This window comes from Pan paniscus, chromosome 2, assembly GCF_029289425.2.
Source record: "Pan paniscus chromosome 2, NHGRI_mPanPan1-v2.0_pri, whole genome shotgun sequence".
Lineage (NCBI taxonomy): Eukaryota > Metazoa > Chordata > Mammalia > Primates > Hominidae > Pan > Pan paniscus.
Genome location: NC_085926.1, coordinates 5,126,351 through 5,143,960, shown reverse-complemented (window position 1 = coordinate 5,143,960; position 17,610 = coordinate 5,126,351). Strand labels below are relative to the sequence as shown.

Sequence of the window (17,610 nt, the reverse complement as noted above, 5' to 3'; positions counted from 1 at the left end):
CCAGTAAATTTTTCACCAAGTTGCCCCTAACATCCTAGCACATCTAGGATGGGTTATGGCACCGAAAAAAAAAAAAAATCCCCAACAACAACAACAAAAACCTGTCATTTTAGTTTCTCTCTCAAAATGACAGAAAACCTTCAAGAATCAGAAACCATTAAAATATAATAATAGTGAGCAAAGAAAGAAGATTTTAAAAGAAGAATCAGAATCAGAAACCAGGCTAGGCACAGTGGCTCGTGCCTGTAATCCTAGCACTTTGGGAGGCTGAGGTGGGAGATTACTTGAGGCCGGGAGTTTGAACCAGCCTGGGCAACACAGTGAGATCCTGTCGCCACAAAAAATAAAAAGTTTTTAAAAATTAAAAAAAGGGCTGGGCATGGTGGCTCACACCTGTAATCCCAACACTTTGGGAGGCCAAGGCGGGTGGATCATTTGAGATCAGGAGTTGAGACCAGCCTGATCAACGTGGTGAAACCCTGTCTCTACTAAAAATACAAAAATTACCCAGGCATGGTGGTGCATGCCTGTAGTCCCAGCTACTTGGGAGGCTGAGGCAGGAGAATTGCTTGAACCCAGGAAGCAGAGGTTGCAGTGAGCCAAGATCAAACTACTGAATTCCAGCCTGGGTGATAGAGTGAGACTCCATCTCAAAAAAAAAAAAAAAAGAGAAAATTAAAAACTGGTCCCTTGTGCCCAGTACACTTCTACTCTGAAACTCAGGAACTTTCATTACCTTCTGAAATTGAATTCCCACTCAGTGCTCACGTGAAAGGTGAGGGGGTTCCACTTCATCTGGCATCTAGTAGAGCACATGATCCTGCCCTAACCCCCGAATATCACATCAACCTACCACCTAAGGAGTACTCATTCTATGCCAGTCACTGTGCCAACTGTCTTACCTCACCATGAGCTCATGGGGCAAGTATTCTCATGCCCAAATCCCCAATGAGGAAACTGAAGCTTTGAGGAGGTCACAGAATTCTGGCATATCCAGAATTTAAATTTAGGCCTGCCTGATCCCACATACTTAAACATTACCCTATACTGTTTTACTCTATTTAAGTCAACAATTACAGAGCAGTAGGCACACTGCTTCATTTAAAGGCCATAAATATTGAAAGGGAGGTTGTTGTCTGAAGGTAGAGACCAATGAACAGATAATTTGCACAGATAAATATAATTTTGATCAAGTGCTGTGAGAAGAGTTAGGGCAAAGTTTTACAGACCTGGGACCTGAACGATGAGTAAGACAGCGCCATCTAGGGGGAAAGGAGTACCAGCGGACAAAAACAAGCATCGCAGGCAAAGAAAATCAATTGGTATCTTGGGTGTCTCATTCTCCATCATTACCACAATCTAACATTTACTTCAAAGGCCTACTTCCTCTATCCTTCTGCCCACAGCCATTCTGCTGTAATTTCACTAGCTAATTTAAATCCCCTTTCCAAATCCTGCCAGAATAAATACTAAAATTTGTAAGTGTTCCTAGGAAAGATAACATAGGGTAGTACTAACAGCTAGTAGAGTAGACTTAAAACACTTGGCACAAAGAGCCAAAGAAAGCAAAAAATGCACATGGAACACTATAAGGTCATGCCCAGCTTCCAAACTAATTTCAGTGACAGGAGGCGGAAGAATTAGATTTATCAGGAGTCAAAGCAAGACCCTAAAGGATGTGTAAAAATGGAACCCAGATTCCTCATAACTCATCTATTTTATGGAACAGTACACTTCAGACTGAATTGGAATTGAATTTCAGACCCAAATGACAATTAACTGTGTCACTTAATCTTTCTTTATCTTATATAAATCAGTAAATGTCTACTTAAAGCAAGGGGGCCAAAAGAATAATATAATGCCTTATGTGAAAACATTTTATAAAATAATCAAGTTCACTTGAACCCAGGAGGCAGAGGCTGCGGTGAGCCAAGATCACGCCACTACACTCCAGCCTGTGCAAAAGAACAAGACCCCATCTCAAAAATATACATAATAATAAAAATAATAATAATAATAGGCCAGGCGTGATGGCTCATGCCTATAATCCCAGCACTTTGGGAGGCCAAGGCGGGTGGACTGCCTGAGCTCAGGAGTTCGACATCAGCCTGGGCAACATGGTGAAACCCCGTCTCTACTAAAATACAAAAAAATTAGCCACGCGGGGCAGCATGTGCCTGTAATCCCAGCTACTCGAGAGGCTGAGACAGGAGAATCGCGTGAACCTGGGAGGCGGAGGTTGCAGTGAGCCAACATCGCGCCACTGCACTCCAGCCTGGGCGACAGAGTGAGACCCTGTCTCAAAATAATAATAATAATAATAATAATAGTAATAGGCCGGGTGCGGTGGCTCACGCCTGTAATCCTAGCACTTTAGGAGGCCGACGCAGGCAGATCACAACGTCAGGAGTTTGAGACCAGCCTGGACAATATGGTGAAACTCCGTCTCTACCAAAAATACAAAAAGTAGCTGAGCATGGTGGCGTGCACCTGTAATCTCAGCTACTTGGGAGGCTGAGGCAGGAGAATCGTTTGAACCTGGGAGGTGGAGGTTGCAGTAAGCCGAGATGGTACCAATGCACTCCAGCCTGGGCGACAGAGCGAGAATCCATCTCAAAAAAATAATAATAATAGTAATAATTAAGTGAGCCAGGAACAATGGCTCACACCTGCAATCTCAGCACTTAGGGAGGCTGAGGCAGAGAATTATTTGAACCCAGAAGGCAGAGGTTGCAGTGAGCCAAGACTGCACCACTGCACTCCAGTCTGGGCAACAGAATGAGATTGTCTCAAAAAAAAAAAAAAAAAAAAAAGATCAGATGTGTTTCATTAATTAAATGAAATAATTTTTACTGAATGTTCTTTGTATTGGAAATGGGAGGAAAGGATGATTACATAAAATAGGATGTCTAGGAACTATATGTTAACTAGCCTAAAGAATAACATAGTAGGCCAGGCGCAGTGGCTCATGGCTGTAATCCCAACACTTTGGGAGGCTGAGGTGGGCAGATCAGCTGAGGTCAAGAGTTTGAAACCAGCCTGGCCAACATGGCGAAACCCTGTGTCTACCAAAAACACAAAGATTAGCCAAGCGTGGTGGTGTGTGCCGGCAGTCCCAGCTACTCTGGGAGGTGAAGGCACAAGAATCGCATGAACCTGGGAGGCGGAGGTTGCAGTGAGCTGAGATCATGCCACTGTACTCCAGCCTGGGAGACAGAGCGAGACTCCATCTCAACAAAAAGAATGACATAGTGAAGGTGGAACAGCCATTTCCTAACTTGTTTTATGGTAATGTCCGCATGTTCCAAAATGAACTGCTATCTGTGAGCACTATAAATCCATTATTAGACTGCTCTAAATGAGTCTCTAAGCAGATATCAAAGAACCTAACTGGGCTATGAGGACCAAGGATCACACTTTGTCTTTTCAACCACACAGTAAAATGATCAGTAATGTAATCTGAGTAGAAGAAAAATGATACTCTAACACTATCTACGTGTTTACCTGGCACCAAAGAAAAATCCCAACTTAAATGTCAAGAAATCAAATATCCTTTAGACTTAAAGCACACAAATCACACCTAGAAAATTTTCTCTTCAGTAGAAAGTCACTATACAAACCTAAGCCAGGCACTTTCCAGAAACAGAAAAATTACTCTTCGAATTCGACAGCACAGGCTTCCCAGCCTGCAAACGAATCTGACCCACTCTGAATATACAGCCTTCATCCCAGCTATTAAAGACCTCTTCTGGGCAGACTGCATTCTGGCCACAGATTCATGTACATAAATACCACAAATAAATCAAGATAGCCCAACAGCAATCCTGAGGAGTGGAGAACATTCTGCCTAGTCCTTGTGTCCGAAACATTGGCAAAACGAGGCATCAGCAGGGTACGGTAAGTGACAGCAATCAGTAGAAATAAAAGATCCTACAACCCACTCTTTTGAAGAGAAACTAGGAATGGATCTCAACTACTTCCTGTATCTCTTACTACTCCTGAAGACAAAATTAGGAATTGGATGAAATGTTAATTCTCAGTTTTTGTGCCACTGAACTCAAATATAGCATTCATAGCCTGTCATTTCCAACCAGCCATCCCTTTATATCATTAATTATGTAACACTTTTTTTTCCAGGGGTGTGGGGTGTGCTGTGCAGTGCAGGGGAGACCTGGTCTCACTCTGTCGCCCAGGCTGGAATGCAGTGGCACCATCATGGCTCACTGCAGCCTCCTGGACTCAAGCCATCCCCTTACCACCTATGCCTCCCCGGCAGCTAGGACCACAGACACACAGCAGCACATCCAGCTAATTTTTTTTATTTTTTTATTTTTTGTAGAGACCAGAGTTTCACTATGTTGCCTAAGCTGGCCTTGAACTCCTGAGCTCAAAGGATCCACACCCTTCTCAGCCTCCCAAAGTGCTGGGGTTACTGGCATGAGCCACCACGCCCCAGCCTGTAATACAATTTATACTCAAATCATCCCTTTTTCTTGTAAACCCATTCTTTCTTCCCCACCCTGTCACTGCTGTTTGCTGATGGTACAACCATATTCCCCACCATTCAATCAAATCTTTAAAAGGGTCTTTGCAAATTCCCCTTTGTCCTGTACCTCTGACTTAATTGCTAAACTGTACTCATCCTATTTCCATAATAATGCGTACCTTTCCCCTCCTCCCCAACTGTCTCCCTCAATGTCTCTCAACCAGACCTCTGTAATAACCTTGTAACCAATTTCCTTGCGGATGGTCTCTATATTGCTGCTAAATTAATCCTTCGGAAACACAGGTCTTATCTTATTCCTCTGAATTAAAACCTTCAGTGGCTCTCCATGCCTAATGTCATACTCAGTCAAGGCCCTGTGGGAGCTGATTGAATCTACTTTTCCAGCCTTTGTTTCTTTTTCCTTCACTAAGGTTATGCCTAAACCAACAAAAAAATTTCTTTCCCTCAGCTGTGCCTTTGCTTTTCCCACTGTTCCTGCTTGAATATCTTTTTTTCCCCACATGATATCGGCAGTTCCACAAGGGCAAGAACATTGTCTGCTTTGCTCCCCATTATATTTATGCTGCCCAAAACACTGCTTGACATATTTGTTGAATAAATGAAATTCCTCTACTCTTATAACCCAGCTCAAAAGCCATTCCTGCCACTGTCCAACCAAAACTCAGCAAACAGCCTTACTAAATAAAACTCCTCCAATGTCTTAATGGGGTGGGTCAGGGGAGAATTCCAATAGCATTTTGTATCTTAAGACACTTAATATTCCTCTCCTATACATGGCACATACCCGACCATAAATGACCTTGTCTGGTACATTTATAAGTTATCTATCACAATGCCTTGCACCTAGTTTAAACATGCATGGAGTAGGTATACTTTGCTGTTATTATTCATTCATTCATTCATTCATTCATTCAGTATTTAAAGAGCTTGTCATGTGGCAGGGACTGTTCTTAGCACTGGGGTACAGCACTGTAAAATATGATGAAGTCTTGGCTCTGTGAAAAGGGACAAAGACTATTAGAAACAAGAGAACAAGATAATTTCTGATGGTTAAAAATAAGGAGAGGGGCCGGGCGCAGTGGCTCACGCCTGTAATCCCAGCACTTTGGGAGGCCGAAGCGGGTGGATCACCTAAGGTGAGGAGTTCAAGGCCAGCCTGGCCAACATAGTGAAACCCTATCTCTACTAAAAATACAAAAAAATTAGCCGGGCATGGTGGGGAGAGCCTGAGGCTGAGGCAGGAGAATCACTTGAACCAGGCAGGCGGAGGTTGCAGCGAGCCAAGATCGCGCCACTGCACTCCAGCCTGGGAGACAGAGTGAGACTCTGTCTCAAAAAAAAAAATAATAATAATGATCATACGGAATATGATCAATCCTAACTTAGGGCAATATCTACTACAGAAAGGATGGTAGGACTTAGGCACAGTGGCTCATACCTGTACTCCCAACACTGGGAGGCCAAGGAAGGAGGACAGCTTGAGCCCAGGAGTTCAAGATCAGCCTGAGCAATACAGCAAGATTCCACCTCTACAAAAAAACAAATTTTTTAAATTAGCTGGGCATGACGGCACATGCCTGTAGCCCCAGCTACTCAGGAAGCTGAGGCAGAGGACTGCTTGAACCCAAGAGGCTGAGGCAGCAGTGAGCCATGATTATGCCACTTTACTCCAGTTTGGGTGACAGGGTGAGACCCTGTCTCAAAAAAAGGAAAGAATGACAGAAAAATTCAAAGGATAAAACTAGTCAAATCATTTCATTTCTGAAATTACCGGAACTCTGAAAAAAATGACAAAAACCGAAGTTAAACATTTCAGTCACTTAAGAGTAGAAAATAATGGCAGTAACCAAAATATTCATATAAGGGTTAATGAAAACCTGTAACGTCAATTTAATATTTTTAAGAAACGGGTAGGCTGGGTGCAGTGGCTCACACCTGTAATCCCAGCACTTTGGGAGGCCGAGGTGGGTGGATCACCTGAGGTCAGGAGTTCAAGACCAGTGTGGCCAACATCGTGAAACCCTGTCTCTACTAAAAATACAAAAATTATCTGGGCATGGTGGCGTGCACCTGTAACCCCAGCTACTCAGGAGGCTGAGGCAGGAGAATCGCTTGAACTCGGGAGGCGGAGGTTGCAGTGAGCCGAGATCGCGCCATTGCACTCCAGCCTGGGTGACAGAGTGAGACTCTGTCTCAAAAAAAAAAAAATTTTTTTTAATTTTTTTATTGAAATAAGAATGCCAAAAGCTAGAAACGAAATAGCTACATTATGAAGGAGAGAAATGTAGGTTTCCTTTCTTTTCCTAGATTTTCCTCTGATAAGAACTATTTACAAATGATGAAGTCCATGTATTGGCATTAAAACATTCTCCGAACAAAATGAGCTTTCAAGAAAATGGTGGCCGGGCACGGTGGCTCACACCTGTAATCCCAGTACTTTGGGAGGCTAAGGCGGACAGATCACAGGAGTTTGAGACCAGCCTGGCCCACATGGTGAAACCTCGTCTCTACTAAAAATACAAAAATTAGCTGGGCGTGGTGGCGGGTGCCTGTAATCCTAGCTATTCGGGAGGCTGAGGCAGGAGAATCACTTGAATCCCCGTGCCACTGCACTCCCAGCATGGATGACAGAGTGAGACTCCATCTCAAAAACAAAAAAAGAAAAAGAAAAAAAAGAAAAGAGCGAAGAAAAGGCAGGCCTAACTATGTGTGTAACCTAGATTTTAAGCAACCTCATTCTTAACATTATGCTACATTTTGCATACTGAAGTAAGAATATAGGTTCATAGGCTGGGCGTGGTGGCTCATGCCTGGGCCGAGGCGGGCGGATCACTTGACATCAGAGGTTCAAGACCCGCCTGGCCAACATAGCGAAACCCCATCTCTACTAAAAATACAAAAAATAGCCAGGCGTAGTGGCGCAAGCCTGTAATCCCAGCTACTGGGAAGAGGCTGAGGCAGGAGAATCATCTGAACCCAGGAGGCAGAGGTTACAGTCAACCGAGATCATGCCACTGCCCTTCAGCCTGGACAACAAAGCAAGATTCCATCCCCCCGCCAAAAAAAAAAACCACACACACACACAAGCAAGCAGCATCCCACTATAATAGGTCCAAGATTAGGTAAGGATTATACTGAAATATATCAGGGTTATGGAATATGCAATCTACCAATACTTCTAAAACAAAATAGCAGCATGATAAGTAAAGGGGATGCGCTGTATTTATATTTACATGGCTTGCCTGGGAAGCTCAACAAAAAAGAACTATGTTCTCAGGGGCAGGCGTGGTGGCTCCTGCCTGTAATCTCAGCACTTTGGGAGGCTGAGGCAGGAGAATCTCTTGAGCCCAGGAGTTCCGGGAGCAGCCTGAGCAACATAGTGAGATCAAGTCTCTACAAAAAAAAAAAAAAAAAAATCTTTTTTTAAGAGAATATGACCTTGGTCAGGTGCAGTGGCTCACACCTGTAATCCCAGTACTTTGGGAGGCCAAGGCAGGCAGATCACCTGAGGTTAGGAGTTCGAGGTCAGCCTTGCCAACATGGTGAAACCCTGTCTCTACTAAAAATACAAAAACTAGCTGGGTGTGGTGGCACGTGCCTGTAGTCCCAGCTACTTGGGAGGCTGAGGCAGGAGAATCACTTGAACCCAGGAGGCAGAGGTTGCAGTGAGCCAAGATCATGCCACTATACTACAGCCTGGGTGACAGAGCAAGACTCTGTCTGAAAAAAAAAAAAGAGAGAGAGAGAATGTGGAGAATGTGGCCTCACTATGTTGCCCAGGCTGGTCTTCAACTCCTGGCTTCAAGTAATCCTCCTGTCTGTGCCTCCCTAAATGCTGAGATTACAAGCGTGAGCCACCACACCCAGCAGCAAAAATCTTGTTTAAAAAAATTAGCCAGGCGTAGTGACATACGCCTGTGGTCCCTACTACTTGGGAGGCTGTGGTGGGGGGATCTCTTGAGCCAGGGCCCAGGAGGTGGAGGCTGCAATAAGCCATGATCATGCCACTACACTCCAGCATGGGCAACAGAGCAAGAACTTGTCTCAGAAAGAATTATGTTCTCTATAGTTATCAGTCTTGGCAGTTGCTGAAATATAAAAAGGAACTTCTTAAAATATATTAAACACAAACAGAGCAGTATCTAATAGGATAATTTTAAAATACCGTTCTACTTCATCAACAAAACTATGTTTGTCCTAAAAAATACCAGAGGACAAAGTGCTTAACCAAAGTCCAACTTTATATATGAAATCTGCTCAGTATTAGCTGGGCGAGGTGGCAAACACCTGTAATCCCAGCTACTTGGGAAGCTGAGGCAGGAGAATTGCTTGAATCCGAGAGGTGGAGGTTGCAGTGTGCCAAGATCACACCACTGCACTCCAGCCTGGGCAACAAGAGCGAGACTCTATCTGGAAAAAAAAAAAAACAAAAAACAAAAAACAAAAACTGTTCAGACCTTCTCAGTGGCAGTGTACACTTTCTGGAAAGCAATTTGGCCATATGACATAAAATGCGTTTTTGACCCAGAAATACCAACTCTGGAACACATCCTCAGGAAGTGCAGATCAAATTGAGTACAATAGGAAAACATAGGAAATCCCTCAATGTCCAATAAGGGAATTACCAAATATGTTATGGTATATCCACAAGACATACCACAATGGAATAAACTATGAAGACATGAAAAATGTTTTAGATAGAAAAATGCATACACTGCAACAATTAAACCAGAATATAAAGCATTATAAGTAATATTATCTCAGAACTTTTTAAAAGACATCTGGATATACACATTAAGAAGACAAAAACGAAATGCTTTTAATGTTGACAGTAGTTAATCTTGGATGGTAGAAATAAGTGGCTTCTTCTACCTTATACTATTCTTTTCACATCTCCGCTAATGAGCCTGTATTGTTTTGATAACACAAAAAAAATTTCAGAAAAAAAATTTTTTAATAATATTTGAGTAACTTTTTTATAGGTTCAATGTATTTTGTATCCATGTTCAGTAACCATCCACTTACTATATCTTTGAAAAACTTAAAAAATCCATTAACTTGTGAAATATCTTCTAAGACAGGCATTTAGAATGCATTATTGCACTCTAACAGCTTCTTAATGAGAACATTTGGCTTTCAAGATTCTTGGTCTGCAAGGAAAACAAATAATTGGAGCAGGGATGAAGGGTAGAAAACTTTACAGAAGGTAGAGATGTTCCTTTGTAAGATGCCTCATTTTCCACAACTCAGAATCTATACTTGAAGACCACCTTATTGGAAGACTAGCTTCTCCAGTCGAGTTTCAGATGTGTAAAACATCTAGACTTCAACCACAGCCCATTTTCTTTAAAAATGGTTTTTGCCATTCTTACCTCCAAAGAAATTAAATAATAAGCAATACAATCAAATACAAAATTATTTCTGCTTTTTTTTTTTTTTTTTGAGACGGATTTTCACTCTGTTGCCCAGCTGGAGTGCAGTCGCTCAATTTCGGCTCAACGCAACCTCCGCCTCCCAGGTTCAAGCAATTCTCCTGCCTCAGCCTCCTGAGTAACGCCAGGCTAATTTTTGTATTTTTAGTACAGATGGGGTTTCATCATGTTGGTCAGGCTGGTCTCAAACTCCTGACCTCATGATCTGGCCGCCTTGGCCTCCCAAAGTGCTGGGATTACAGGCATAAGCCATTGCGCCTGGCCCTCCGCTTTTTTTTTTTTTTTTTGAGACAGAGTCTCGCTCTGTTGCCCAGGCTGGAGTGCAGTGGCACAATCTCGGCTCACTGCAAGCTCTGCCTCCAAGGTTCACGCCATTCTCCTACCTCAGCCTCCCGAGTAGCTGGGACTACAGGTGCCCACCACCACACCCAGCTAATTATTTGTATTTTTAGTAGAGACGGGGTTTCACCGCATTAGCCAGGATGGTCTTGATCTCCCTCTGCTTTTTAAAGATACTAAAGGTAGTTCAACAACTCAGTAATGCCTGTTAGCCAGTTACTTAAATATCCAAACATAATATTCCACTCTTACTTTCCACAGATTATCATTCCTTCTCCTAATTCATGTTCATAGATAAATATATAGTCCTCAAATGTTAGTCAGTATGCTTAAGATGCCTGGATTTAAAATGCTCTCTCTAGAGTGACACATAGTACTCATTACGTCTGTATTTCTGATTCTATAAAGCAAACATTTCATATACGATACAAAACCTGCAGCTGATTTTTTAAATTAAATTAAATACAAAAAGATGTTTAATGGATTAAGATCTCCCAATCCACAGTTCTATGGTTCTAACCTCAGCTGGATCTGAAGAGGTGGGAAAAGTAGAAAGTACACTGGCCCCAGATTCTAATTCTATCTCTGCTACTAATTAGCTTTGTTGCCTTGGAATTCCACTTAACCTCACTGGATCTGCTAGCCACATCTAAAAAATGAGGGGAAAATTAGACTACTTAATCAAGGTTTCTACAAACTCTTTAAGAAATGATTCTAGGTTCATATTTCTACGGTCTTCCCAAATATCTTCTTTTCCTAATTCTCAGCAGTAATAAACTTTTCCTTGGATTAACCTTTCAGGTATCAACAATGTGCAGAAGTGTAGACAAATTTTTATACTTCCATTTAAAAAATACATAATGTCCATAAGATTTATCCTATATTATTTTGGTAAATCCTATTAGATATTTTTTAATAACTATAACATATCTAAAAGCCCCAGTTAAAAATAAAGATTACTCAATATACATTACACATATAGGCACATGACTTATTGTGCAATAACTGCCAGAACAGTTAGCAATGGAAAAAATACTTCATTCCCTGACACTAATCAGAAAAGACAAGACTAGGGTGTTTCTTTTTTATAATGTTCAAAACAAAAGAGAACACTACATATATCAAGTGTCTCTACATAAAATTGGATTAAATTAGGTATCATTTCAGTTTTAAAATCCTAAGGAAAGGCATTTTAAGTCTGAGCATTCTGTAACTAAGCTGCATTATCTTTTAGACTCAAACCAAACCCTACATATAACAGTAATTCAGTCTCATGAACCTTTTGAGTAAGTTAAATGACATCTATTAAATCTTCCTTAATGTTTAAGGCACATGTAGTGACATTTTAATGTTTACAAAATGTTGATTTTTACAAAAAGAAAATTGGCTTCAGCTGAAGCTTTTCATACCTGAGAAGTTGCTTCTTAAATTTGAATAAGTAAATGGCCAACTTTCTAGAGTGACACATAGTACTCAATACATCTGTATTTCTGATTCTATAAAGCAAATATTTTATATACAATACAAAAAGTGCAGCTGATTTTTTAAAAGGCTAAACTTACTATTTTGGACACACTGTTTCTACCTAAAAATCTCTAAAATCATCTTTAATCACTAATTTGGATTTTAATCACTACATCCTCAACATATTCTATAAGAATCAGGGGTTAGGTTAGAGCCTTGAGGTTAAAAAAAAAAAAAAGTATGAAATTTACTGAGGTCCCTTTCAGCATCTTAAAAGCCACAGCCAATTACAGCCCAGATGTCTTTTTTCTTTTTTAAATTAGTATTACTTTTAATTGACAAATCATAATTGTATACATTTATGGAGTACAATGAGATGTTCTGATACATGTTTACAGTGTGGAATGACTAAATCAAGCTAATTACACATCCATCACCTTATCTTTGTGACTTTTTTTTTCTTAACTGAAGCTACCCACACCATTACAATTTTAAAAAGAATAGTCTAATGATAACAGTGGGCTGGGCACAGTGGCTCACGCCTGTAATCCCAGCATTTTGGGAGACCAAGGCAGGCATATTACTTGAGACCAGGAGTTCGAGAACAGCCTGCCCAACATGGTGAAACCCCATCTCTACTAAAAACACAAAAATTAGCTGGGCATGGTGGCAGTCGCCTGTAGTCCCAGCTACTCGGGAGGCTGAGGCACGAGAATAGCTTGAACCCAGGAGGCAGAGGTTGCAGTGAGCCAAGATCATGCCACTGCACTCCAGCCTGGGCAACACAGCGGGACTCCGTCTCAAAAAAAAAAAAAAAGATAATGGTGGAGCCACTGGTTCACTTTGACTTCAACAGCTTTGCAGAAGTTTTGTTGTTGTTAAATATAATAATCTAATGGTGGGGGCGGGGCAGGGGGAACACATGATGCGATTACTTTCCCCAATCCATAAATCCACTACTGCAGCCCACATCTGGATAGATACAGTGATTCAAAGTAGAAAATGATACCAGTTGAGTCCCTTCTCAGTATTTTTCAAGCCATTGTTCCTGCATTAAACGGGTACGCCCAATTACAAGTAACAACAGTTACCATTTACCTATCCCCTTCTGTGGGCCAATATGAGTGCTAGCCACTTAACATCTTTCATGTCATTTAATCCCTAGAGCAACTCTGTAAGAAACATATCATTACCTCCATTTAATAGATGGGAAAGTAAGGACTCAAAGAGGATATAAGGCTGCTAAGCGGCAGAGCCAGATTTCAAATCCAGGGCTGTCTGACTTCAAAGGTCATGCTCATTAAGCTACACTGTCTACTGAAAACAGACACATAAAAATCACCAAGAAGTTTCTCAAAGATTTGCTCAACTTTTTAGAGTTCCCAAGCATAACAACTCAACTGCAACAAATACAACTGGCTGTATTAATACACCTATCTACATGATACATTAATTCCATATTGTCAAAGAGCAAGTTTTACAAGATGACTCCAATTCTCAAGGGGATATGAAAAAATTTACAGTTAACTGAGCTCAACTTCACTCAAGCTGATGCCTCATCTTTTCCATATTATATAAAAGCTCTAGCAGGCTTATAATCCCAGTATGCTGGGAGGCCAAGGCAGGAAGACTGCTTGAGGCCAGGAGCTCAAGACCAGCCCTGGCAACATAGCAAGAGCCCGTCTTTATAAAAAATAAAAATTAAAAATAAATAGCGAGGCATGGTGGTGGCACATGCCTGTAGTCCCAGCTACTTGGGAGGCTGAGACAGGGAAGATCACATAAGCCCAGGAGTTGGAGGCTGCAGTGAGCTACGACTGCACCACTGCACTCCAGTCTGAGTGAAAGCTCAAGACCCTGTCTCCAAAAAAGAAAAGAAAAAAATTCTAATATAAATATGTAACCCGAAGTTCATGTTTCCTCATTAATTTTAGTGGTATTAGGCCAGGAACGGTGGCTCATGCCTGTAATGCCAGCACTTTGGGAGGCCGAGGCAGGAGGCTCGCTTAAGCCCAGGAGTTCAAGGCTGGCCTGGCAACATAGGAAGATCTTGTCTCTACCAGAAAAAAAAAAAAAAAAAAAAAATAGTGGTATTAGATACACATTCCACTCTTCTATTCCTGCGGAAAGATAGTCATTCCAAGCGCAAAAAATCATAATATTACAATAGGAGGCCAGGCGCGGTGGCTCACGCCTGCAGTCCCAGCATTTTAAGAGGCCGAGCCGGGCGGATCACATGAGGTCAGGAGTTTTGAGACTAGCCTGAGCAACAAAGCAAAACCCATCTCTACTAAAAGTAATTAGCCGGGCGTGGTGGAGGACGTCTGTAATCCCAGCTACGCAGGAGGTGGAGGCAGGAAAATCGCTTGAACCTGGGAGGTGGAGGTTGCAGTGAGCTGAGATCTCGCCACTGCACTCCAGCCTGGGGGACAAAGCGAGACTCCGTCTCAAGAAAAAAAATTAATAATAATAATATTAGAAAAGGAGCCGAACAACAAGCAGGTAAATCTTCCTTATACACATCATTCTTCAAAGGACTTTGGGGTTTCTGCTAATCTCTTTTTCTCCAAGACTTACTCATTCCTGCTGCTTTATTACTGCAAGGACTAAGAATCACAAGTTACCTATTTTCTCAAACATGAAAGCTGTGTTTGAATCATCTTGTGTAACCTAACCAGTCGGACAGCTAATCTTCAGGATTTCAACAGTCATCGAAAAGGTGGAAGAACTGCTGCCATCTCTCTTCAGAACAGTTCTAAAACTCCCCTGGCGTGTACAAGCCACTACCAGCTAAAACTGAGTCACAACAACTCTTGGGCTCTAAATAAAGATCGAGGCGAAATCTTTCACTCCTATTTATTTCCCAACCAACCAAACAAGCAAAACGAAATAATCACCTTTCTACTCAATCATTGCTGAACAAACACCACATTCTATGTAAGTCCTCAGTGCAATTTTCCTTCCACCCATTCCCTGGGCCTGCTAAGCTATGTTCCTGCCCAGTACCTTCTTTTCTCTTCAAGTGAAAAACACCATTTAAAGACCAACTCCTCTTTCGCAGGGTAGTTAACTTTATGCTAACTGCAGATCCATCTTATCTACTCGCTTAAGACAATTAACTCTTAGCTTAAGAAATAGTATGTTTTGTGGGCTAGCTGGAGCTCAGCAATCAGCTTGGTCTCCGCGCCTGGGGGACGGGTGAAAACAAGTAACTGAATTAGATGGGACCAGCGGCCCACAGAATTCAGGAAGGCGCCCACACTGGTCTCCCGCTTTCACAATGGGTCTATTGGTCCGAAGTGGCAACTTAAGAGAGGCTCTTAACGCTTACGCTTTCTCGTACGGCTGACGGATTTGCCAAATCCCACCCTTTGGGAAAGTGACAGACTGGACTTAACTCTTTGGCTGCCCCTACTGGGCAAACCCAAGGGAAACCCCAATCCCCAAGCGCTTTAAAAATGTGACGAGTTCAATTTAACTCTTTCCGAGCCCCCGCGGCGTTGAGGACACAGCCCTTGGAAAATGTCTACACTGACTTAACCCTTCCGCTGCCGATCTCAGTGCTACTCCCCGCGCCGCCAACACGCGGGAAATTCCAAATCCTGGCCCTCGGGAGATGACAGGCCCAGCTTCGCACGCCCCCCGCCATCAGTCCCATCGCGCCGAGGGGAGCCCCAACTCAGGCCTTGGAGAGGCGCCGGGCCGGACTCCTGGCTGCGGAGCCCCGGGCGAGTGAGTGGGCGGGCGCTCACCGCGATGACATTGACGAAGGTGGTCTTGCCCGAGTACTGCAGCCCCACGAGCGTCAGCTCCATCTCTTCCTTCCAGAAGAGCGAACGGAACCAGTCCAGCAGGCGGGAGATGAGCGCCAGCATGATGGCGGCCGGGAGCGAGAACGGACGGGAGGACGGACGAGCGGCGGCGTCGACGACTTCCACACGAGCGGGCCTCCGCCCGGACCCTCCAACGGCTCCTTGGTGCCCCGGCGCGACACGGGCGGACACCGGCGGGCGGCAGCAGCCAGACCCAGGAAGCCGAGCGGATCATATGACTCGCCCTACCCCCCACGCCCGTCCCGGCGCCGCCGTCGGCACCCACGGCAAGAGCGGCGCGGCCAGTCCGGCCAGGCCCGCCCGCCGCTGGCATCGCCACCTGGTGGGCATGCTCCGCAGCACAGCGTACCCTCGGGCCCCCTTGAGGCTTTCTCTACATTCATTCATTGTTGGTTCATTCGTCATTCATCCACTTATACATTCGTTAATTCATTCATTCATTTTTTTCTATAATTGTTCATTAACAATCTGCAGGAAGACTTCAAGACTCCGGAAGAGTTGGCGTGGAATAAAAATTCCTGTCCTACATTTTTGGTAGTAGCAAAAGATAGTGTTAACTTAAAAATGACACCGTTTATAAATTTAGAAAGGAGAGCTTTATTTCTTAAGAAGGGGATTATAAGCTGTAGGCAGGACGTGCAGCCTCGGGCCAAAAAAAACAAAAGTAAGCACTTTGAGAGAGGGAAGGGTGCAACAAGAATTTATATTGAGGAGTTGGCCAAGTAAACATATTTAACTTATGGAAGGAGCTATTAATATGTATGAAGGTGGTCTTACACACACAGTGAACAAATCTGTATGTTGCATATGACCTATGTTCATTTGGGGTGGCGACTTAACATTTAAATGTATTATAATCAGGCAGGGCGCGGTGGCTCATGCCTGTAATCCCAGCACTTTGGGAGGCAAAGGTGGGCAGATCACCTGAGGTCAGGAGTTTGAGACCAGCCTGACCAACATGGTGAAGCCCCATCTCTACTAAAAATACAAAATTAGCCGAACGTGGTGGCGGGCACCTGTAGCCTCAGCTGCTTGGGAAGCCAAGGTGGGAGAATTGTGTGAACCCAGGAGGCGAAGGTTGCAGTGAGCTGAGATCATGCCACTGCACTTCAGCCTGGGTGATAGAGGGAGACCCCCCGTCTCAAAAAACAACAATTAAAAAATAAATAAAGTAAAAGTATTATAATCAGGCCCTCCACATCAGAAAGTGAATCAGGGACGGGAAAGGTATTGAAGTGCTTGGCCTCTGTAAAACCAGCCAGAACTGGGCTGGGCGCGGTGGCTCACAGCCTGTAATCCCAACACTTTGAGAGGCTGAGGCGGGTGGATCAGGAGGTCAGGAGTTTGAGACCAGCCTGGCCAACAAGGTGAAACCCCGTCTCTACTAAAGATACAAAAAATTAGCCCAGGCCGGGTGCAGTGGCTCACGCCTGTAATCCCAGCACTTTGGGAGGTCAAGGCGGGCAGATCACCTCAGGTTGGGAGTTCAAGACCAGCCCGACCAACATGGTGAAACCCCCTCTCTACTAAAAATACAAAAATTAGCCGGACATGGTGGCACGCGCCTGTAATCCCAGCTATGCTGGAGGCTGAGGCAGGAGAATTGCTTGACTCCGGGAGGCAGAGGTTGCAGTGACCGAGATCATGCCACTGCACGCCAGCCTGGGTGACAGAGCGAGACTTCATCTCAAAAAAAAAAAAAAAGAAAAAGAAAAGAAAAAGCCAGCCAGAACCAATGCATGGATGCATGGTTAGTTGTCTCTTAACAGGAGAAAGTTACAGAAATCAGTCTCTTGTCTAATCAAAGCCATAGTTAGGCTTGTGGAACAGGTCAGTTAGCCTGCATCTGGCAGAGAGTTGTAACTGTTTTAATTGTGTTTATCTCCAGGCCAGTGCTGGTTTAGCTGGTAGAGAAAAAGAAAAACCTTGCACTTAGTCATTTAACCCTTGCCTAGTATGGCCTTAGGTCCTGTTTATAATTTGGTATCTAATTGTCACAAAGAGTCTGTTCTGTCAGTCTTGTGATATCTATTTT

The 17,610-nt window shown here is 43.3% G+C and overlaps 1 protein-coding gene across 1 annotated transcript in view; it reads right to left on the bottom strand.

Annotated features, from left to right (window-relative positions):
• The window catches only part of ARL8B (ADP ribosylation factor like GTPase 8B), a 57,731-nt gene extending 41,828 nt beyond the window's left edge, over window positions 1–15,903 (bottom strand). Inside the window, 2 exon segments of the mRNA XM_003831218.7 lie at window positions 15,495–15,671; window positions 15,673–15,903. Coding sequence (XP_003831266.4) covers window positions 15,495–15,671; window positions 15,673–15,888 — 393 coding nt within the window. The 5' untranslated portion in view covers window positions 15,889–15,903.
• Window positions 15,904–17,610: the final 1,707 nt, after the last annotated feature.